At 40.6% G+C, this 25315-nt stretch overlaps 1 protein-coding gene across 1 annotated transcript in view; it reads left to right on the forward strand.

Moving 5' to 3' along the window:
* The first annotated feature begins 5006 nt into the window (after nt 1-5006).
* Nucleotides 5007-25315, forward strand: part of LOC147723142 (voltage-gated potassium channel regulatory subunit KCNG2-like) — a 468998-nt gene continuing 448689 nt past the window's right edge. The window contains exon 1 of the mRNA XM_086965523.1: nt 5007-5872. Coding sequence (XP_086821649.1) covers nt 5114-5872 — 759 coding nt within the window. The 5' untranslated portion in view covers nt 5007-5113. The remainder of the gene's footprint in view (nt 5873-25315) is intronic.

The following is a 25315-nucleotide window of genomic DNA, read 5'->3' on the forward strand; positions in this document are numbered from 1 at the left end:
CATCTGACATATCTCTAAAACAAGACAGGGCTTTGCCAATTGTTGTTAGCTGTTTAAGATAAGTGAGCAGCACCAATTATTTTGTTGTAAATAATTAACATTGTAAGTGTTTCCTTTCTGAAATTGTAAGGCTGTGAATTAAATATTACTGAGGCCTGTAGAAGCAGTATTAGTCTTCAGTTATGTGTTAGATGGGTATGCCCTTTTCGCTTTCTACACCTTGTCCAAGTGCATATCTTACACCTCATCTCTTTCCTGTTTAGTATCCTCTTTTCACTGTCCAAATGCACTTCCTCACATCTTATTCACTTCACCACCCCCAAACATACAATGCACTTACATATAAGCACTGCATTTTCTATTACTTTCGCCTTGTCAATATTTTGAAATCTGTATACCTCCATCACACACATTTACACATAATTTCAGTTACAACTGGAATATGTGACTATTGCTGTGTGGTCTGTAAAGAGGCCAACCCACTGACAGACGCTGTGAGAAACTTGTCCTGCTTTCAGTCTCAGCTCCAGAGCTCTCAATCATGGCCCATTATAAACACATGGAGCGACTTAGTTTTAAGTATGCACTAAACAAGAGTAATAAGAGGCACATACAGGAACACAAGATCCTATAATAAATAGCTAACAGTTTTTGGGAATGAAAGATTAAGTAAAATATGATCTGAATAATTGACATGCATTTTAAACAGGATCTAAATCACTGACATGCATAACGTTAAAGTTTTTAGGTTAAAATTAAATCTGAATAAATTTAACATTTATTTACACCGATGTAATAGCATTTGTGACAGTCGCTGGCTACATACCCTTGGTTTACTATCTCTTGTCTAGTCCTCAACGTCAAACTGTGGCTCTGTGCATTGAGTCCCCGAGCCAACTGACCTAACCAATACCGGCTCTGCTCCTGCTGTTTGTAAACGTAACCAGCATGAGAGAAGCACCAGGATTGGTTGGCGCAAGCTCACCCAGTGCTCCTTATAAGACTGGAGGCATGTGTCTGTGCTGTACCAGGCTACCTAGCACAGCTCGAGTTGCAGAAGACTGAAGTGTGCTTGTCGGACTGGTCTTCGGAAAACAACCGGCCAAGTGGACAAGCACACTTCAAAATTTAGGCTTAGTCATTCCTGCTGCCATTCAGCAGGAATGGCCCCGCCCTCACACTTTGTCTGGACCTGCGTAAGCTGCATAATAAAATGGTAATACAATCATTTTATTACCATTATATTTACGTTGGCTGTGCTCACAGTTGAGGGCACACTTTTCCACCCTAGAGCATGAGTCTTGTCCAACACTACAATCATCAAAGATATCTCTTTGCTTCAACCTACTATCTCTAGGTGCCCACTTAATAGGGCCATGATACTGGTAAGATTATAGTCACAAATGGAATAAAAAAGCTACAAAAGTTGCATAATAGTGTAGTGTCTGAGCAAGGTTCTAAGTATTGATTGATACTTTTAACTGAAATGAGTTTTCCCTGTCATTATATATTTGGTGTCAGAAGAGGAAAGGTTAATTTCTCAGTAAACATGCTAAGAATAAGGAAGGTAGCTAAACATGTCACTGAACCAAGAAGTTATCAGGTCTAACAAGTGCTTAATTTGTGTCAGAGTCTGCAGTTAATGAGCACCAGCACGCATATCTATGACCGGGGCAGATTTTTCAACATCAGACTCAAGGCCTTATTTAGTATTTGGCAGATAGGATGTTCCCTCAAAACGAGGAGGATAGCAAATCTGCCATATTGTACGTCCCATGGCCTACAGTAAGAATCACTGATAGAATATCGAGGAGCTAAATATCGACCGACAAAAATATCGGTGACAAAATATCGACTACCAGAATATCGAATTCCTATCTACAAACAGGTAAGTACAAAAATATTGAATCCAAAATATCATTGCAAATAATATAGTTTGTTAAAATATCGAATTTTTTAAATGTCTTAAAAGTAAGGTAAATGTAATTAAATAATAATTCAAATTAACCAAAACATACTTAAAATACTGAAATAACCTTAAAATTAATAAATATTTAATGTAAGTTAAAAAAATTTCATTTTTAATTTTTAATACATATATATATATATATATATATATATATATATATATATATATTCACTTTGACAGCGCTCCTGCTGCAACCCTTCGCCTTCGTGAGTGTGGCTCGAACCGGCGGAGCAGCCGGAATCAATATGCAAAACGTAGCGGCGTTCCTTTCGAGCACTCGGATAAGGATCACACAGCAAACTCCAGGGTTACCAAGAAAAAAGATTTATTGCTTCATAAATCTCTCCGTGACGCGTTTCGCACTCCACTGAGTGCTTGATCACACAATATGACCCGAGTTCCATTACATTTTTTATGTTAGTTACACATTAGACACCAAGGAGGGACTCGTTATGTTAAGTCCATGTCATACATTTAAACTTGCGCAAAACAGGAGGCCATGTTAAGCTGGTGTAAACCACATAATTTTCGCACCCATATTCCGAAGGTAGGAGTGAATTAATAGCATTCTCCTACTCGAACATTAGGAAATAAATGTTTACATTACCAATTTGGTTTTACCTTAAACAACACGCATATTTCCGTGAAATCTAAAAATTGTTCTTAATGTGAAATCAAGAAAAAAGGAAATGCACGACATCGTGTTAAATAACACAATAAAGTCTCATGACCTAAAACTCCCTAGTTGTTGGGGATTGAAGGTAAACTAGTTAATAGTTTGAGTTACGGGGCTCCTCCCTGTGTACGTCATGCAGGAATGTCGTCATGGCAACGAGGGGTAAACACGAACAATTATGGTACGGTCTATGGAGCAGAGAGATCGCATCGTAATATGTAAATGCACTCACACATAATATGGTTCAGTGTGCAGTTGGAGGCGAGTTGCACGCTAATAATGTGGTGTTGGTGTGCAACTCGTCAGGCTCCATGTTATGCTCCGGCAATAAGCAAACCTGACCAGGTAGTACTATGTCTGCACGTGACGTATATGTGTATCCTACTACATAATAGGGGGATGGGGGGAATTTGAATATGCACTACTCTGGTTAGTGAGATAAAAGCCCCCTTGGACGGCACGCAACTAGTGTGTTGGCGTTAGTGTCCAAGTTGTATTTATTCCTGGTTAGTGGAATAGATAATTGTTCTACAAATAACCCCTTCTAATGTTACTGAAGTCCCAAAAGGTTTGGTGTGCCTGTGTAGTAACTCTGTGTGTATTGCTGCATACCACACATGCAGTCCTAAGCTCGGGTGCATATTTACAGATAGGAGTACAATTCTATTTAAAAGATAGAAGAGGATAAGAGAGGAGATTCACTGTGCAGTTCAAGATGATTCATGTGATTCTTATTCAGACCTCTCACTTGATTGGATTTATCTGCAGAGAGACAGAAAAGATAGAGAATATCAGGAAAAGGGGACAAGAGAGGTGCACTCAAGTCAATGAGTAAAATGCATATCACTTTTCCAAGAATAATTCAATTACATTGCACAGACACATTTCATTCTTGCAGGTGTACATTGTATTCTTCGTCCATGTTGTGCCCTTTAGGGTAACGGGTGCAGAGGCTAATTATGTATTTAGATTCCTTTTGTCTTAATTTAAGTAAGCGATTACCTCCTCTGGGACCTGTGTTAACCTGCTCCAACACAAAATAAGTGTCCCCTTTTCCTGATATTCTCTATCTTTTCTGTCTCTCTGCAGATAAATCCAATCAAGTGAGAGGTCTGAATAAGAATCACATGAATCATCTTGAACTGCACAGTGAATCTCCTCTCTTATCCTCTTCTATCTTTTAAATAGAATTGTACTCCTATCTGTAAATATGCACCCGAGCTTAGGACTGCATGTGTGGTATGCAGCACAAATCCGCCGCGGAAAAGCATAATTTACAGGCCATCCTAATATGGTGGACGGTGTCTGGAAGACACCGTCACCATATTAGAGCTTTGCCGCCGCGGTTGTAAGCCGACCGCGGCGGAAAAGCTGCGGACGGAAACCAGGACCCACCAGCCATCCTAATGTGGCGGTGGGTGTTTGGTCAGTCCGCTGCGGTTTTTCCGCATTATCTGGGCCGGCGGTGCCTTCCGCCGGCCTCGAGGAGGCGGAAAAACCGCAATCATAATGACCCTTATACAGTGCAAAAATAACTAATACTTTTAACATATATACTAACACTTAAAACACTATAAAAAATGATATTTTTAACAACTATATGATTACTGTCGATATTACTAACTACGATATTATGAAAATCGATATTTCATACCTGAATTTCGATATTCTGCACCACTATATTTTTGCAATTCGATATTCTGTCATTCTATATGAAAAACTCGATGTTCTGCCCAGTCAATATTTTTTTTTCGATATTGTGACAAGTTACCCTACAGTACATTTTTAATACAACGGACTGTACATTCACCACATTTGTGACAAATCATTCTGTCTGCCCAACTCTAAGTAAAGACCATAGTTCCATAGCAAGAGATAGAAAGACAGAAATGGAAAAAATGAAGAAATGAAGAAAGAGAAAAGAAAACAGTGTTAAAGGGATGAAAAATAATGCATGGTAGTAAGATGAAGAGGGAAGGTTATGGTGATGGAAGAGAGAGGCTTGAGATGGAATTAAGATTAGACAGCCTTGGTATTCAGCATTTCCGGCATTCAGCAGCACCAGCGGTGGGCTCCTAAGAAAAACTGTGGGCATCTACACGTATATATTTTTTTTTTACAAATTTAGACACTGAATTTAGGCTTTCTTGTGGTGAGTCCATATTGAGTGTTGTACCATGGTACTGGTATGCATCATTTGTAGGGGTTCCATAATGTCAGTAACAATATCAGATATTCTAAGTTTGTCCTGGTAGTGCCCATGCTAACTGCATGAGAATCTATAGTATGGAAGAAAGTAAAATCTGCAAATATATGACATTTAAATGTCTTTACTTAGTAACACCTCTTTTTCTTTTTCAGATGTAGCTGTTTTTGTACAAGAGTTTCTTCACCTAGAGGGATATAGTTCCAACACCCTGCTACCTGCATTTTCTCTCAAAAGGCACCTGTTTTAATGCAAAGACCCAATGTATTCGGAAATGGCATTGCTCGCAGGGAAAGCAGATCCAGACTTCACTGGCTTTCGGTTTAAAAACCTGGAAGACTTGTGTGAAGTAGAGACAAAGAAAGGACTGTTCTACAAAAATGCTAAGCTCCTCCTTCCGGGGGAGGACAAGTGCTACAGGGGGCTTCTGGAAGACTGCACCAGGTATGTAATCATCAACGTGGGGGGCATTAAGTACAGAATTCCATGGACCACCCTGGAGGACTGCCCTTTGACAAGACTTGTAAAACTTAAATCTTGTAACAACTATGACGAGATCATGGACATCTGTGATGACTATGACATTAGCTGCAACGAGTTCTTTTTTGACCGCAACCCTAGTGCCTTCAGGACTATCATGTCATTTATGGCAGCTGGGAAATTAAGGATACTCCGGGAAATGTGTGCTCTCTCCTTCCAAGATGAACTGGTGTACTGGGGGATTGAGGAGGAGCACCTTGAGTGGTGCTGCCTCAGGAAGCTGCGGCAGAAGGAAGAGGAGATGGCAGAGGCGAGGATGTATGAGGGGGAATTTTGTATCATTAAGGAGGATTCGCAAAGTGCCTTGCAGGACAGCAGTCGTCTGGATCAGTGCATGAAAAGGCTCAGGGATATGGTAGAGAACCCACACTCAGGGATCCCTGGGAAGATTTTCGCCTGCCTCTCAGTATCTTTTGTTGCCATCACTGCAGTCAGTCTCTGCATCAGCACCATGCCAGATCTGAGGGAAGAAGAAGATCGGGTGAGTGTTTCAGTGGTAGCTCTAAGTGCATGCTTACAGTTTAAAATTATAAAAAAAGAAAGGACACAAATTAAAAAAAATCTAAAGAAAGTAATAAATGTAAGGTATAAAATGAAAACATTAGGTATGTGCAACAGTCATGGTTCAGTAGCACACCCATTTATTGGATGCCAGTAGAGCAGAATTCCAACCCATTGTTTACCTCTTCTGAAATCATTATTGATGCTCTGGTGGAAACTCCACAGTCCACTAGTGGCCCAGGTTTCTGATTTATACATCTGGAAAGATTAAGCAAAAGGACCTAGGAAGGTTCAGATGAGGTTGAGTAGCTGACTGCAAGACGTACCATGGGCACACCTCAAAATCGGCTGGGATTCCACAATCCAGTCCTTCAAAGACCACTCATTGTATATGAGCATCACGGTCTTCAAGAAACCTTCCCTTTCTTCTAGTTAGTGTCTGCTAAAAAGTGCACTATTCCAACCTGGCAAAAGAAAAACCAAGTTGTGTGTGAAATACACTGGCCTGTGATCAGGCATGGCCGGTACAGGTAAGTTGGGCAGGGGGGGGAAGTCGGACCCTTGCCGCCGGCGACCTAATCGGACCTCCCCTGCCTCACCTGGGGAGAGCTTTTTCGCCGCTGGTCCCTGCCTTCTGTCTCCCCCGATGTTGCAGCCTGTGACATCCCGGTGCGGCCGCCGAGCGGGGGAGACTACGACCCCCAGTGTCCTTTGCGGCAGGAAGCCGCCTGATACCGTTACCGCCCCTGGAGGCGCCTTAAATTCAAACAGCAGCCCCGCGTCGCAGGACGTGAGCGGGACTTGCGCCGGGCTAAGCCCGGGCAAAGGGCGGGCCCTCTGTGGCCCTCGGAGGCCCTCGGAGGACGGGACGGGACACCCCCTTTAGTTCCTCAACAAGTGGAGGTACATTGGTTTGAACTATTCATTGACACTCTATGGACAGTTTATTTTCCCCTTAAAGCCATCATCATCGTTTTTTTAGTACCACACTGTATTATGACACGCAAGGGGACCAATATGAAATCTCCTTCACAGCGCGACCCAGGTCAGGGGACCTTAAATTTTACCGTGACCAGTAGAACAATGCCCACCTCTAGCAAAGCTGAGAATGACCCGCGCCAATCCATAGATACTAGGCAATCTCCGCCACTGATCCCTGATAATCCGCAGAACTTGCCTTTTTGGGAGGAAATAAACACTTTGTGTGGCACTAAGTATGCCCCAGTGGTATCACCATCCCCTGAAAAGGCATCAGCACCATTACCCCAATTAGGAAACCTTGTGACTCATCTTTACCATCTCAAAAAGACAATACCCAAGATATTGCATTGTTTCAGGGCCCAAACGCTAAAAGGAAGCATGACGGGACTAATGACAGTGGGAATCATCCGAAAATACTAAAACTGTGCGCTGGTCCTACATCGCCAGTCACTAACCCCACCTTAACTACGGTGGAGGCTGGAAAATGTGACGACCAAGTATCTTCTCCCCGTTTCCCTTTATTGTCTCAGTTAGAGCTATTGTTAAATTCCATCGTATTACCATTGGTAGAAAAAATTAACGCCCTGGGTGATAGACTAACAGGTATTGAGAAAATCATTCAAGCCAACTCTCCACCAACCACTAAAGATCTATCTAGTGGGGGAAGAGCCCCTTCACCAACTACCATAAGAAAAGAGAAAACCACTAAAATCAACTCTCCGTCCACTTCTAAGAAGGTAATACCCAACGGTTCTGACCTATTTATTGCCCCCAATGCTCCCTTGCCTGTTAACATAAGTAAATATGCCCAAACCCCTCCACAATTTCCTAACAAAACCGCTACAATTGCCCCTAAAGTCGCCCCTAAATCTGGGTTTACTAAGTATACTGCTGCCAGAGTGGACCCAAACAAAGCAGCATCCATACACTTACCCCCAGAAGCCGCCCCATTTGTCCTCGTTCTCTCAGGAATACCGGCTCCCTCCCAGAAACCCGAAAGACGCCAGGAACTTTTAAATAAGGTCATATTCTGGCTATCTAAAAACAGACCACTCACACCCAATCACGACGGTGGAATCCTGTGTGTTAGAAGGGTGGGCTGGCTAGGATCTTTAACCAAAGACATCAGCGGGGACCTGGTTCTAGTGAAATTTAGAAATAGGAACATTGTCCCCTATCTACGATCCAACCCGCCCCAAAAAGCAGACGGACCCATATCTGTGTGGGACTTGCATGATTTCTACCCAAGTACCCCATATATCCCGCCTATAAGATCAAAGGCAGACCATACCTATCTGCTGGGAAGGGTTCCTCATGCTCTCAGTGGTAGTAACTTTTTTGCATCTAAGAGACTTGATTCGCGGTATAATAACTGTAACTGCTGATGAAATTGTATAAAGGGACAGCCTCATGTATTAGCTTAGTTGGTAATCCCAATTTTAAACACAGCACGTTTTTAAATTTGGAAAGTACTTTAAAAGTCTGGGCACATGTTTTTTACCTTGTAGTTATTTTAACCTGTAGATATTTGACTGCATTGTATCACTGTCTGTATGTTTGCAGACTTTTTAAATATGATTGTCTTTTATTTGTATGCTTTTATGATTTTGAAACAAAATCGAATAAAGCATTATCTGATCTGATCTCAGACGTCAGGATAGGGAAAATTAAATAAAAAAAATTATAAAACTATTTACCTTGCTCTCGGCGCATCGCTGACTTGGCGAAGCGGCAAGCCAAAGGCAAGTGCTTTTATTTATTTTTTTATTTAATTTTCCCTATCCCATCATCTGTCGACTGCCACCAACCCCCACCCCGCTCCCTGATATTTTAAAGGTCAGTCAAACTTGCAAATATTTTACAACAGCGTTTTGTTGGTATTTCTGCCTATTAATGTTTTTGTTGGCTCAACTTTCACACAGCATGCTTGGTGCAGTGCCGGTGGCATCAGAGGGATTGCTGTCACACTCTTATTTTTATGCACTTCTGAGTTTTACGTAGGTCCAATATCACTTTGCTTACTTCAGCAATTAAAAGAAGAATATATGGAATGACAGGAAATATGGGGGTTAGTGTCCATTTATTTGAGGGAACTGACCCAATCTAGCATCCTTTATTCTCTCCCCTAATGAGGTAGACTCTAGTTGAGAACTTTGCTCTCACTCACTGGTTTCTCCTCTCTCATCACTGATAACGAAGAGCTGCTGAATATACCCTTCTAGACGAAAGCAAAGTCTGTATCCATGACCTGTATTTGGAAAGTACACTTTCAGCCATTGGTGCTGGATAACCGATATTTTTATTACCAAACTCAATGAAACTTGTGTCATCTGCCTCAGAAGGACAAAGGCTGGGTGAACCCACTGGGATTTGAGCCTGTTGCGATGATGTCAAACGCAGGTGGCTGCACTGCTTGTATTAGTCCTCTCAGCCACCAAACTCAGTTGTAAGGGGAAAACGAAATAAACTGAAAACCTAAACAGAGGAATGCCAGGTGGCACTGCACTATGATATATAAGTTGTAAAATACATTGTAAACAAAACAGGTGTGTTACGTATCCCAGCGCCTCTGCAGTACAGGGGGTCCCCAACATTTTAGAGGCCCTTAATTCTTCGGGGGCCCAATTACACCCAAGGCCAGTAAATATCTGTGATAGATGAGAGACACAGGGCCTCATCTTTTCATTCTGCAAAAGGGCCTATCATTACACGTTATGCCACTAAAACCAACTTAGAACCCTGGAGTATGCAATATAGCCTTATAGCCCACCGTAGCGGGCTATACCGGCTCTTAAAGGCCCGCTCCTGCGTTAAAGTCCCGAGCCGAAGGCGAGTTACTTTAACAAGGTACCAGGGCTTTAATAACCGGTATAGCCCTGCTACGAAGGGCTATAAGGCTATTAGAACATTCTGCCCTGAGAAGGAAGAATGTTCTAACAAATAAAACAAAGGCCTCTCAAAGCTCGAGGGGTTTTAAATCCCCTCGAGCTCCGAGAGGCCTTTGTAAAACATTAGACTGATGCTCTACGGGCCTTTACCGGCCCGTAGAAGCATTGAGCATGTCATTGTCTACAATGGAGCTCCCAACATGCCAATGTTCTAAAAGGGCATAAAATCAGTTGCAAGACCCACCATCATTAAGCTTATGCAATTTCATTGAGGGCACAGTTTGTGACAGGATTATTTAGTACACATCAATATTTATTTGTAAAGGGTATGTACGAACCAGGTGATATTTTTTTTCTGTACCCCATATCAGCTTTTTAAAGGTGTGAGGAATCTCAGGACAGTAGGATGAGGGAGGGGAGGTACAGAGAAGGCAGTTATGAGAGCTAAGATATAATTAAATGAATATTGAATTATATAGTTGAATAAGGAGACACAACATATTAATATTAGAGTATTAACCCCAAGACCAGAGGGTGGAGGGAGAGGTCATGCAAAAGTCCCTTCATTAAGAAATTATTTTTGGGAAACATTTACAGCAGAAAACAGTGATTGCGTTCTGCTTTTGAAAGACATAAGGTCTATTGAAAGTTTGACAACTGTGGAACATCTGAAAAAAATCTGTAGACTTTCCTTGCTTCCAATTTAGAGTGTACACGTGGTGTCTGACATCTGCCAAACTGCCAAATTCTACACAAGCCCGATAATTGCAAATTGTGTAGCACACCTAAAGGTGGGTAAAGCAATGGGACTAGATGGCATCAGTGCTTAATTTGTTAAAGTGTAAATGCCGGCATCCACAGTTGTTCTCATAAGCCTGTGGCTGGTGCTATTGAATGTCAGCGTGCCGAGTTTGCAGTCTGGCTACTCTTGATCATCCCATGCCTGTTTAATGCCCCACCAGACACTTCTTGTCCCTTTAGTTTACTTTGGCAGATATTTTTTATCCATGCTCTCATCTTCTGTTAGTCTTGTGTGTTTTTCTCTCTCTTGCTCTGGGTCAAAGTCTGATGAGGAAAAATAAGTGCCGGTCCTCAAAAATAAGTGCCAGTCCTCAAAAAAGAGTGCCTGTGGACTCCACCTGAAAACCTTGGCTCAAATTAGGGACTGGATGGCATGAGCCTATGAATTCTGTGAACGCTTATGTTTGGTGGTGGCTGAGGTGGCTTCATCGACATCCATGTTTAATAACTCCTTGTATACAGCAAGAGTGTAATAGGACTGCAGAACAAACTGGGAAGCAGAGAGAAGTCGGGTACATGTGAATCAGTATGCTTGAGTTCTGGGATGCATCATGACATTGACTATACTAATGGATATACCTGGGGTACTTTTCAAAGAATCACTATTCTCTATTTTAAATAAACATATACATTTTCAGATTTTCTTCGATTGTACATATGCCACCCGCCTCATATAACTGGTCAAAATGTACACAGCAATGTCCTCACATTACATTATGAACCAACAAGGTATTGTTAGGCTGGGCACCGTCGTGGTATTGACTGGCCCATGTGGGTAAACCATAGGTACATCTTAGTATTATTTGGCCTATGTAGGGGAGACCCGAGACACCCCTTTGCGTTAATTGCCTCTCTGGGACACCTTACAGTCTAAAAAAGTAATATTTGCCAGTTTGGTAACCTATGTGCATAACTATGCAAACCACATGATCACAAATGTTATATACTTGTTAAACCTCTTTGGAAACTTTAGGTTTATGTTAGCAGAGCAAAATAAATATTTATATAGCTACACAGGTCTATTTGGACCTTAGCTCTATAATTTAGTAAACTTTTGTTTAACTGTGGAATTCAAAAGAGAAGTACTTCGTAAACTTACAGTAAGCATAACATGACAAAAAGCAGCAAACATTTAATGGACAGGAATAGGGTGTATTTCTAAATGTTTTCAAAAGTAATTTACAATGAAATCTTGATTAATAGTCTATTTGAAACACACAGCTTAGTTAATGCAAAAAAAGTAATTCATTTACATGTTTTGGGGGTTTTATGGTTTACAAAACATAGTCAAAATGAGTAAAAACTTACATCGGAAATGATTACAAACATGTACAAAGTTTCCAAGAGATAGTTGGCATAAGGATTACATAAAAGTTCACTTCTCCTTAAAATGTCTAAACACCATGTTTGGAAAGGATTTTCAATGTCATTTAAATTGTCGAAAAGGTTTTAGTATAATTTACAAATTCATTGTAAATCCTTAAAACCATACCCTCAATATGATTTAAAAAGAATCAAACTTTAATGAACCAAATGTTTGCATATATTTTGTATCCTCGACAATCAGTTCACAAACATAATGTACACTTAATAAAAATGCATCTAAACATTAAGGGGCACATTAGGATGGCGGACGGATACCGTGGTAAAAAGAGAACACCCGCCATAAGGGCAGGGGTCCCGTGGGTGCCATTAGGATGCGCCCCCCACAGTGGCGGGCGCATCCTGCATTCCTAACATTGTGGCGGGCGGTGCACACAGCACCGCCCGCCACAATGCCAGGAAGACATGTTGTGCACTTCCATGCACAATGGAACTGCACGGGGTACAATAGGTACCCACCATGTGCACCCCTCTGATTCCCTGGGGGCTCGCAACAGGCTCCCCAAGCAGACTCCGCATTTCAAATCCCACATTCTAATATGGCTGGCAGTGTCTTTCAGACACCGCCACCAAATTGAACCCTTTTCCGCCCGGTCGACATGTCGAACTGGCGGAAAAGCGGCGGACGGTCTTTCTGTCCGCCGCAGACCCCCCAGCCATTGTAATATGGCAGGGGCGATCCGCCCACTATCTTAATGGGACCCTAAGTCACAAAAGGCTTGCAACATCATTCTAAATTTATTAAAGGCAGGGCTTTCAAAAGGTTTACAAATTTGAGAGCATTTTAAACTGCTGTGACTTAGTGTGAGACATATCAAGGCACTAAGAGACCAATGTAGAAATGACTGGGGTACGTTGTGCACTGGCTGGTCCTATGAGGGGTTGTACTACTAAATTTCGACCCTAAGACAGTGACGGAACAATAGCCCGTACGGTGCATGGGGCAACAAGCTCCGAGGGCCCCCCTCCGGCACTATTCACAGCGGCAGCGGCTGAGAGCTACTGACAGGGTCTGGAGTGTGGGGGGCCCTCCATGTACCTTGCATGGTGCCCCCCTCAAGTTTTATTACGCCCGGCCCTCACAATATCCTGGTAGAAGAATATCAAAGACATAATATCAAGGGACATAGTATTGAAAGGTGAAATAGCAGCGTGGACGACGCTAGCTGCGGAGGGCTTTAGGACTTCAAGGCCCAGCATTCTCTGCTTACTGGGAGCAGAGGAAGACCTTTCTTGCTCTACAAAGAGCACTCTGATACCCATGGCATGGGACATTGCTTGCTGCAGAGGGATTTAGGACTTCAAGATCCGGCATTGCCTGCTGATTCGGGGCAGAGGATGAATTTTCTTCCGCTACAAAGGGTGCTTTGAAACCCACTGTTCTAGACGCCGCTTGCTTCAGAGGGGTTTAGGACTTCAAGGCCCAACATTCCCTGTTGACTGGGGCAGAGGAGGAGTTATCTCTCTCTACAAAGAGCACTTTGACACCTGCAATGAAACATGTTGATCTTATTTTCAAGAACCTGATCTCCATTGTTCTTATCCCTGTTTTTAACCTTGGCATGAGATTTTGTTTCTGAAGAACAAAGTCTGTCGGTTAATAACCTGTAGCCAATGTTTACTTCACATTCCAATCCACCCCTCTATCTTCTGAGTGAGACATAGGGCAACACTCAACCATTAACATTATGAGCCGAACGAGTAAAAGATCTGCAGCAAAGAGTCCCTTCATAGGAGCCCGCTGGGCATTGCAGCACCCACCCAGCGAGAAGCACAGCCCAATGGTGAAGCATTCCACTTCGTGAGTCAGGGCTTGCACATCCCAAAAAATATGACCTTTAAGTCAGACTTGTAGTACCAACACCAGTGTTGTATTAATTTACTAAAGGAACATCACACTCATTCTGTGTGAATTTAGTAAAGAAGGGGGGTTGCTGGACCTAGATAATTCCCATATACATGTTCTTTTTGTTTTTTGATACAATTGAGCAGTGCCTGAATTTTGATCTGCTAATTGGTAAGTATACCATAGGTAGGCACTGCCTTACCTGGTCTTTATGGACTTATCTTGTGCTTTTGACAAGACGACCTGTGTAAAACTTTGGTTGTTTTTGCTTGATTTTGGGCTGAATGCTATATTGGTGCATTTTTTTATCAGCTTTAAATAAAGTTTTTTTTGCTAGTATTAGAATTAGTCCTAATGGAGAGCATTCAGAGAGTTTCAAACTGCGGCACAGAGTACGAAAACGTTCCATCCTCACGCCACTTTCTTTTGTTTTATAAATAAACAAGCTTAGTCATCATTTACTAGCCAGGCCGAACCCTTGGTTAATTTGGTCCCGACTCCAGTTCTCCTAAATGTGCCGACGCTGTCTTATGGCCCGTACTCAAAATTCATTATGTAAATTAGCTAAGACTTTTTCAATATTCATGTCTAATCTGGAACCTCAATATAGATGACAAAAGACTCGAAAGAGTTTCAAATTTTCTGTATTTGGGATTTGTGTTTGATTCTACCACATTTTAGGCTCCCAATATAACTGATTGACACTTAAAATTTAGCCAAGCCTTAGTCACTATCTTCAATTTGTTGAGTTCTTTGAGTGGCACACCGGTTATACCTTTTTTTTTTATAACTCTAGGACTCAGCATTTGCCTATGGCTACATATGGAGCAAGTATGTGGAGTTGAACTGATTGTTCTACCATACAGGATGAAGAAAATCGAATCTGTAGACAACTTCTTTCACTCCCGCACTCCACATCCCACTTAATTTGCCACGAAGAACGTGGTTTACCATACATAGAAGATTACAATTAGCTCTGTCCTATATTGCTGCACCTCTCAATCTGAATACATCCCAAAGCTGAACTAAACCATGCCACACTTTTAGATTGCCTATTTATGTGATAAAGGGTTAAAAATACCATGGGTGGCATAGGTTGCACAGAATTTGGAAGAGCTGGGATGGCTTTATCTTTTTGAGAACCTGCTGTCTGTAAAAAAAAGAGGACAAGCTGCCAAGCAAGCGTATGTCCCAGGAGATAAGGAAATCGGAAAGAGAGTGCGTTGAGCTGAGCAAACATTCGGCACGGCCATAAGGTCCTTTAAAGCCTGTGATGTTTGGAACTATATTTGACAGTTGTACATGGTACCGAGGCAATGGGCTTTGCTACTGAGATTCAGATATGGCACCATTCATCATCTTTTATCTTTTCCATTGGTCAAGTACAGCCGCTCCACTGTCTGCGTCTGTCCTTGTGGTGGTTTCTTTGACTAAATCATTTTGCACTTTATCGTTTTTTAAAAAATGTTATGAATTTTTTTACAAGACAATTTGTATTGTTGATTCTAATGAAATATAAATTTGCACAGTAGTGTGACTCTTCGTTTCATACAATTGTTAAATGATGAGGATGTGTGTTTGGGAGTGGGATGGTTTTTAAAACCAGCTATTCGTTGTCACAACTAATTTCTTTTTAATTACTAATAATTTTATTCTAATGTATCTGGATTTATTGTTTGCTTTTATATTAATGTTTTGACATTCAAAGATTTTATTGGAATTGATATCAAAAGGTGAGTCCATACAAGGAAGTATAGATTTACTATTCATAAGTCCACATTTACGTACCTTGAAGATATATGTACAGAGCTGGTCCATAAATGTCGAGTTCGGTATGGAAAATCTAGAATTACTTACCTGTCAATACTTTAAAAAAAATGTTGTCCTCAAAATTCTATCCATGGATATTCTGTGTTCGATATTTAGGGTGCAACGGTGTAGGGGATCTTTGAGACATAATGCACTGGCTGGTCTTTGACAGGCACCTGGGAGCCATCATAACATTGACTGGCCAATGAGAGGTATGTCTGGGGCACATCATGGCCTTTTACTAACATATTGTATTGTAATTGCATTTATATAGCGCTTACTACCCCTGACGAGGCGTTGAAGCGCTTTTTCGGCGGGTAGCACGCTACTCCGGGACCCACAGAGGTCATACCGTTGGCACATCCTAGCACTGAAAGGCATATTGGTGATACTTGCAGCACATCATAAAATTAACTGTCAAATGGAAGAAAGCTGAGCATAGAAGATTAATTGTGGCAATACTGAGTGCATGAGCATATTATAAACACGATATATATGACTGCAGTGTGGTACCTATGGACAAGGTAATGGCTGCAATATGTGTACTAACTAGCAATAAAGTTATATATTTAAGTGAAAATGTGTGTTTTTATTTAACATGATGAACTGTCATTTAGATAGTAATTGCTGTTCAGAAAATGATAAAGTATTTTTTTGTAACAAATGTGTTACTAAAAGCAAAAAACAATTTTTTGGGGCCAAAGTTGCTGTATTTAAAAAAGACAAACTGATGTTTGATACTCAGAATTTAGAATCACAGTTTGGAAGAAACGCAATAAACACAACCCTTCAACTTTGCGACTCTGTATATATTTCTAAATCCATTTTGTGATTTGATAAGCACTTACTGAATCGCAAAATGGGTGTAGTACATACCAAAAATCCATTTAGCATTCACAAAACCAATGATTTAGCGAATCACATGGTCGGGACCGCTAAATGAGATTGTACATTTGGCCTTAAATCTTCTTTTAGAAAATATCATGAGGTTATATTAGAGTGTAAATTCATGCAGATTGGTGAAAACCTTCACCTAATAGTATTTTCCTTAGCCTGTGACTGTATGATCACAGTATGTACATATACACTGAGCCCTGTCTCATTTTATTTGGGAAGACAAAGCTCTGCTCCATAAGCTTGTCTAAGCTGAAGCATAAGTCTACTGTCTAAGGCTCCGATTGTGAGATCCATGTAACATCGTCTTATCTTACACCTTTCAAGTAGTTTCTCATAAAATCTAGTCCAATAAATAAAGTGCACCTTTCAAAGTGGTTCATGCCTGCATCATCTGTAATCAGGACCACTGGAATTATGGGATTTTGCAGCAGCAGCCTTTTTTTTGCACAGTTATGAATTTGACACATAATACATCATCTGCTGCATAATCAGCAGATTTTAACCAAAAACAATTTGTTTCTAGTTCAAACATATGGAGATGTGTGTTTGTGAGGGATGTACATAAGTACAACGCGATCTTTTAGATAGCGGTACTTTACAACGCTGCCATTACAACGAAAGTCATTACAACGAATTGCGTTGGTGTGCGCGGATTGGGGTTTATTATAATTTTATATTCCAACACCAGCCCACGTAACAGTAGGGAAGGTGTTGGAATATAAAATTACAATATTCCTTATCCAACAGCGCCATCCACTGCAAGTTGTAGTAACGACTTGCGTTGTAATGGCATCGCTGTAAAGGTACTGCGGTGTAAACACTGCGTTGTAAACGATGTTTCCCGTTTGTGAGCAATGAAAGGCCCATCGCAAAGTTATCTGGGCTGGTTTCATTTGCTTATTTCTGCATTCTGTTGTTAAACTGGTACTAATGAAGATAGATCTTTGCCCAGACAGTAGTACCTATTATAAAAATAATAAAATATTGAAGTAATGCTATTATTAAATGTATACAGCATATTTTGCATTTACTTGACTTATAATATAGTGAACTCTGCCACATAATTTGGTGTTTTCCCTACTGCATAATTCCAGCAGCACTGTCTGTCATTCATTTGTAAGAGACAGTAATAACAAGAGCACACTATAATCACAGGGAAGTGGGCTGAATAGCTTTTGGTCAGAGTTTCCATTGTAAGAGCAGAAGGACTGGATTCACACAAGATGTTCAGGCTAACCACTGACTATTTAAGTTATATCTGTTTAGATCAACTTCTAGACAATTACCTTATTCAGGTATCCTGGCAATCTGGCATATATATGATCATTTTGGATCAGAGATGAACACTTCTGACAGGATAGTTAAAATTAAATTAAAAAATAAATAAAACCACTTGCCTTGCGCCCTCTGCATCGCTGAGTCGGCGATGCGGCAAGCGCACGATAAGTGGTTGTATTAAATTTTGTATTTAATGCTACCTATTCCATTGTCTGTCAACTTCCACCCCACCTTGCCCAACCACCACCCCGCCCCACTGCCCCACAACCCCACAGCTCCTACCTGTGCTGGCTGCTCATGGTGTTAGCTCCAATCATGTGCCAAGTTAATGTAGTCACTTTTTTGATGTATACAAATCATTAAAACCTGATTCTTTTGGATCAGTAAAACACTAAAATGTGGGCTATCATCTCATTCTATAACTGTACAGCATGCAATGTATGCAGAGACTTGTAGTTAGTGTTGTTGAACCTTGCTAGATATGGTTGATGAGTAAATTCAATATGTCTCAAAGTGAAAGTTCATACGGGTGAGTTTATCGAGGTTTTCAGAATCTACCACAGAGCATTCAACCTCCTGCGCCACAAAGTATTGCTTTGCAGTTTGAGTGGCTGATGTAACAGGAGGCCTGAGCCATGTATTCCTCTGTACAGATGAGATAATGAGAAGACATATGTTGGGCACCAAGACATACATTATTTATATAGATAAGGATGACCTTTGCTGTCTCTTAATCTAGAGCTGGTCATCTATGTCTCATCAAGCTTGAGATGCCCTATAACAGATTGATAGGCACCCCGTACCTTTTTAATGCCTACAAAACAGCCATGTATAGAGTTGAGTGGCAAGCGTCATATGCATACATCGGACAAGTGAGATCATGAGTACTTGTAACCTAAGAAATGAGATGGATTATGAGAATGTATAGTTTAAATGCAGGACACTGCAAAACACTGAGGGTGGTAATGAGAAGCTCGCCACCTTAGATACCATCGAAAAATGAGGGAAAATGACTGGAACTCTGAATTTTCAATCTCTGCCTTCAAGTAGCAGAAGCCTTCCCGCTGCCTAAATCTGGGAAGGCACGCAATAGTGTAAAAACGGTCAAAAATAACACCAAAATACAAAGGAGAGTACTACAGAATGTTTGGTTGGCTCGTTCCAAGGAAACTTTGATTGTGGATTCATTGGAAGGTGCGTGAGTAGAGGTGGTTGACAGGATGGTGGAGCTGGCGATTGCTACATCCATATCTTCATAAAGGATCTTCTACTCACCTGATGTTGTTTCTCCTTTTCAGTGGAAATGAAGTAATGCCGACTTATGCTGGCATTCCGCCGGCTGACTCTATCCTGCCGACTGTGGCACTGAAATATAATGTGAGGCAGGTGCCTTTAAGAGAAGCACTAACTGTGAAGCTTTTCCTGATGCTGACTAAATTGGATCACTGATCATGCACAAGCGTACACATCACAACCCCCATTTGAGTCTCAGGCAGAATTCTGGACTTAGAGGCAATTTGCATGAGGCCACCCTTTTAGAGTCAGAAAATTCTACTTGCCACCATTTAAGGTCAAGGGGAACAATGGATATTTCATCAATGCTACTATTTCCATGTGAGGTGGTCTGTGTTACCTGTGAACCTGAGTTTAGCAATTATATTTATAAGAAAAAGGCACTATAATACTAAGAACTAGTAATTTGCCCTGAGGCTATTTGGCCTTTGCTTCACATTTAGTAGCAAGGAAGATGGAAGGAGTCCTTTGAAGCATATCTGGATGCAGTAGAGGGTGATACATAAAGCAATAAAAACAACTTAGTCTGGACTGTTCCCATGAGGCACAGGGGCAAGACTGATTTGCATATAGCTGTTTCTGAAATGGGGTGGCAAAGTGAGCTAAAGAATGATGATGGATTCAACCCAGATCTGTCAGACAAAGAGAGAGAGTTCTCCCAATTGGTTTTAGGTCCAGAGGGGGGAGACAGAGACAAGCAAAATATAAGAATTACCTCTAAAGGGACCTATATTGCTTTTACATGGAATAAATCCTGATAGTATTTACAAATAGAAAGATGCCAAAGAGGACAGCTAAAGCTTCAAAGTATTATCAAAACATATTTTTATTTATTTTTTTCTTTTCTTTTTTCAGATAAATTTGTTTGTAAACATTTATACATCTATACATATCGTTTTGTCATATACCATACTAAACAAAAGTTCATCAAAATTAATGAACCGTTTTTAGAATTCCGTAAAGTGCAAGTTAAGACAATAAGACATAAGAAAAAATGTGCCCCTAACAATCTATTGTAATCCTGACATTCATACATACATCCTTACATATCAATCATACAATTGCAATTATTAAAAAACATACCTAACAACATAGATACATAGACTAAGCACAATAAGACAAAAATGAACCCAAAGGTGTACTTTGTAAATTACAGTAGGAACTTAGATGTAATAGTTCTGCCAGTTAGATTTTGGTCTGTATGGAATTGACCAATTTATATCCAAATTGTGGATGTTGGGCCGACGTACGTTTCGGTGATGATGTCACCTTCCTCAGGGCCAAGGACAACACATAACAGAATAACATATATACATAGTCTCTACATGTGTTAAAAGAGCAGGGGCATTGTAAAGTGTATTCTTTTTCTGAAAATAAAGAAAACATTTGTAAATATAATCATTCAGTATGATTTGCAAAACCATTACTACTCTATGGCATCTTATCTATGCTTAATTCACATTAGTATAGTGTTTTCTAAGTTTATTGCATTAACTGCTCAGATACAGCAACAAAGAACCTAATTAGTATAGAATCTGAGTGAAGTCTTGACAGGACAGCAGAGGGACATAGTGGTATTTAGAGAGCAGAGAAAGTTTCCCCAGGTTGCACCCAGTGTGCTAGAAGACATTCTACTAATATGCAGTGCTCGGTTTCCCGGATAGGAGAGGAATATAATATTATTACCTCTTGGATGAGATGTGTTGGAACAGATATCAGTTGATACAGAATCTAGCTATTGCTAGTGATGCGTAAGCTGTAAATGATATTTGCAGTAGTAAGTATATATAAAGGAGAAAACCGAGTCTGAAGATTTTTGTTATATTTCGGCATGTTACCTTAGTTGCACAGAGTGCATCACATAAGGAGAAGCCCACAGGTTGTTGTCAATTTAAATGAGTAGTCGTTTGATAAGGATTGCTGTATTTCATATGTTCCTTCTATATGAGAGAAGGTGGAATATCTGTAAGTATTCGTATATCTCAGATATGGTGACAGACAGACAAGAGGAAGTGTACGAGGTAAAAGCTTTTGGAGGTACCTGGTCATTTTACTTGTCATTCCCAGAATCAGAGAGTTGAGATCGTCCAGCCTCTACATCTAAGATAAAATAACAGGGTGTTGTCAGAAAGCCATGTTTTTAGTGCGCTCGCATTTTACAAGATTTAGGCATTAAGATATTGTCCTAGCATGCACTGCCTTTGTTAATGTAGTTCTATGTAGCTTTAAAGATAATGGATTAGGGCGTCAAACATTGTGACTAAGGCATATATAACAGTTCTGAGGTTGGTTGCCCAGCGTATGGCTCAGCTGGAGCTGCGTATAATAATATTTGGGCACCTACTTAAATAATTATAGATGGAATTGCACAGGGACGGCTAACAGTGGTTTGGTGATGACACCTAAACATCGTATTTTAAAAGAAAAGCCTGCGTTGCTTTTTAAAGAGGGGCATGGATCAGGATTTGCAATACCGCTCTAGGATATAAAGTGCGAGGGGTAGTAACAATTAGATAAACACTCGAAAGCGGGTGCTATGTTGTTTTGTGTCCCATAGTTAGCGCATGCGTGCCGAGATGGAAATTCCTAAGGCCCAAGTTAGTTGTGAAACTTCTTAGTTGTTTTTATTACACCGCATTAGACCTCTCTGTAACGATTACTGTTTAAAGCTTTCACAAAGAGTAACAGCAATTTTGCATATAGCGCGGGTAAAGTTTGAGGTTACGGACGATTTTTATGAGAGAGCGTGTTCTGTTGTTAGCGCGCATTAGACCTCTCTTTAACGATTACTGTTTGAAGCTTGCACAAAGAGTCACAGCAATATTGCAAATAGCGCGGGTGAAGTCAAAGGTTTCGAACGGCTTTTATGAGAGAACGCGTTTTATTTAACATTTAGAGTACTGTCGTGGCGCGGTTAGAATCTTACCTGTTTAGGCGAGGGCTGGTACCGTAACCTGGGGTTCCTGGGTCTGTATTAAAAGTGAAAGCAGCGGATTTAACGACGGGTTTAAGTATTGCCGGTATATTGAGAGAGATTGTTTACAGCTGAGTAAATGTAAACACGGAAGTAGGACTAGTATGGAGCCTCTATAGTGTTGAGAAGGCTAAACATAGTTGCGAGACTAAAAAGGGCAATAACCTGAAACGGCCATGTTGGAATGGGTTCCCGTATTAAACTATTACCGAGGTTGGAGGGGTATGTGTGAACAAAAACGAGTCAGGATGTTAAATGAATAGCTGAATTTTTGGGAAGGAGGGGTCAGAGGGCTTTGTGAAGGTTCATAATTTCTCAGTACCAAGATGGTTTTCAAGACGCTCCAAATTGGCTAGATTTTTGCATATGGATAAATTGATGGTTGCCTGCCTAAGATGTAAATAGGTAAAAGTGGGGGCTGAGTGATGCTGTTATAATGTCACTATCCAAGAGATTTCCTCGTTGTGTCCATGTCGAACTGTGTCCAGATGGTGTATCCAGAATGTCTCGCGTTTCTTGCGGACATTCACTGATTCTTTGCCTGGTGGTACATGGACATGTTCCAGAATCTGCCATCTCATATCTTTCTCTGTGTGGCCATATTGGAGAAAGTGGGGTACCATAGGGGCATTTATTTTTTGCGTTCTGACTGCAGATTTATGCTCAGAGAATCTAGTTCGAAATTCTCTGGACGTCTCTCCTATGTACCCTATATCACACGGGCATTTGATGAGATAAATGACATTCGTGGTTCTGCAGTTGGTCATTTCTTTTAAGTTTCCTTTTTTTTGGCCATATATCCATCTGTTGCCTGGGATTATTTGGTCGCATGCATGGCAGTTACCACATTTGTGATTACCTTTGGGTAGAGGGTTCCCATCAATTGTTTTCTGTTTGTTTATGTCTTTGTTTTTCCATCTGCTGTGTACCAATTTGTCGCGTAGATTTTGGTTTCGTCTGAACGCTATAGTTGGTTTACATAATTGTCCAATACAGGTCCTAACGGTGCTGAAAAATAGACAACCAACAAAACCCCTTGCTGGCCATTTCTCATATAACATACATATTTCTGCGTTTGCGAACCCATTTGAGCTTCATTCATCTGGCCCTAAGTCATAAATTCCTTTGTGAATCAACCCCAATGGGGGAAAGACAACAGACAAGGGATAGCGGGAGAAGAAAACATTAATACTTCTGCCTTATGTGTAAAAACTAGGGGTAAATCAGTAATTAGGTAGGCATGGATCCAGTGGGTTTTCAGAGAATTCTTAAAGGCATTAAAGGACAGGGTGAGTCTGATGCTTCAGCGAGAGTATTCCAGCACCTCTGGAGTTTGACAGATACACATTCTTTCACAGTTTTCAGTTATTTTTCTCCTAGCAAATGTAGTCTAGACAATCTTTACCTTTTTTCTGTGGAGGTATGGAGGTCAATGAATATAAATAACAATGTATATAATTGATACAACAGACTTTCTTAAATCTCAATCTCTGGGCAAAATCATCAAAAAAATTCCCCAACTGATCGTATGGACCTTTGATTGTCGACTTGTAGTGTAATAAAGGAGCTAACATCCAATTCCATGGAGGAACTTACCTATTCTAAATAAAGTATCAAAAGTGGTAAGCGGAAAGTTTGTGAGGAAGGTACCAGCCTCAGATGAACCAGATTTAAGGTCGAGAAGAGGTCTTCTCTCAGCAAAGTCAGAATAGGGCCTGCTATTATAAACAGCACACAATTAAGGCATGAAAGAAGTTTCCAGAAAGGTTCTCCTTATCAACTTACACTATACAAACCAATCAAAAGACAGTGTTCTCTAGTAGCAGGTAGACTCTGTATTTTCCCAACTGCCATCAACGAATCAATCATCTGGATGACCTTGGATATAACATCAGTGGGCACGATAGTGTCTCCAACCATTTCAGTCTTCATATCCGAGGGCAAAGATGAAAAAGATCAGTAGTCTGCTAATTTATTACAATGAACAATAAACCTATTGTAAGTTAGTGAGATGCATGATAAGACATCTGAAAAGAAGAGAAAGCAAGACACAAACACTATCATTAAACATAAAATGAACACTAAGTCCTGGTTACAGGTAGGCCAACGCTAGATTTAAACAGGTTCTAAATGAATACAGTTAGCATACTGATTGTATCAGATGCAATTTAAAGAGAGCATGCATTCCTTTAATGGTGATTACATTTTCTATAATTCAGCTAAATATACAAGCAGTGCTTAATTTGAGCCGGTGGTTTCCGGTGCTCGACACATAATTGCGAACTTGCGACAATCGCTTAAGACAGACTGCCACAAGGTGTCGCTGTCTGGCTAATTTAGAGATGAACACAACAACAATTAATTATGAATTCAATATATATTAAACATTATTATTACCTGCTGCTCAAACCATTATTATAGCTTTGGGGGGCCATGAAATAATCTGAACTGTTGCACTTGTAGGAGTGTGATAGCTACTAGTTGTGTTGTTACTGTCATTGGCAGCATGGCTGGGGCATTGTGTGGTGCAACCTGTTTTGGTCTTCTGATAACAGCTGTGGCACTTATTTTTCTACAAATTAAGCACTGTAGGGTGGCTCTCACTAAAACGAATATAAAGCCACTTACTGCAAATGATTAATAAACATGCACACATATTAATATGTTGAGTACATACATTGCATATGAAAGAGGTGGGCACCAAATTATGCTGCTCCATAACAAAGGTCAAAGGGAACAGCTTACAGCATAATACTTCGCATTTTTAGTACAGTGGATCACATTTGTTTAATTCATAGACTGATTGAAGAGTCTGGCACTAATAGAACTGCGTGCCCGGATTGTTGTTGGCTACATAAGACGCATTGCACATACAATATTACAAACCATTAAAAAAACAATGTCTCAGCTGGAGGCTCAAAAGTGAAATGGTATTCGATACCAGGCCACCCAAAAAGGGTATTAAAACCCGGGTTACGCTTCCCTAGTTGAAAGTGGCACCAAATAATGGGTAATGAGAAACAATACCTTTCTCCCAGTGTATGGAACCGCTCCTACAGTAAACTTATATTTTTCTTAGAACACTGATCAGCCTTGCAAGGTTCTGTCAAAAAGCCTTCATTACGCGAAAGTCAGTGCAGTCAACTCAAAAATGTTGCAATGTTCCATGAAGGCCTGATTTTGTGAATCAACAATTCATGCCCAATTCAAGTCCTATATGTTTGGAAATGGTGCTGTGGCAGCAGATGTGAGCTGAATCTGGCAGAGGTAATT

This window comes from Lissotriton vulgaris, chromosome 4_1, assembly GCF_964263255.1.
Source record: "Lissotriton vulgaris chromosome 4_1, aLisVul1.2, whole genome shotgun sequence".
Lineage (NCBI taxonomy): Eukaryota > Metazoa > Chordata > Amphibia > Caudata > Salamandridae > Lissotriton > Lissotriton vulgaris.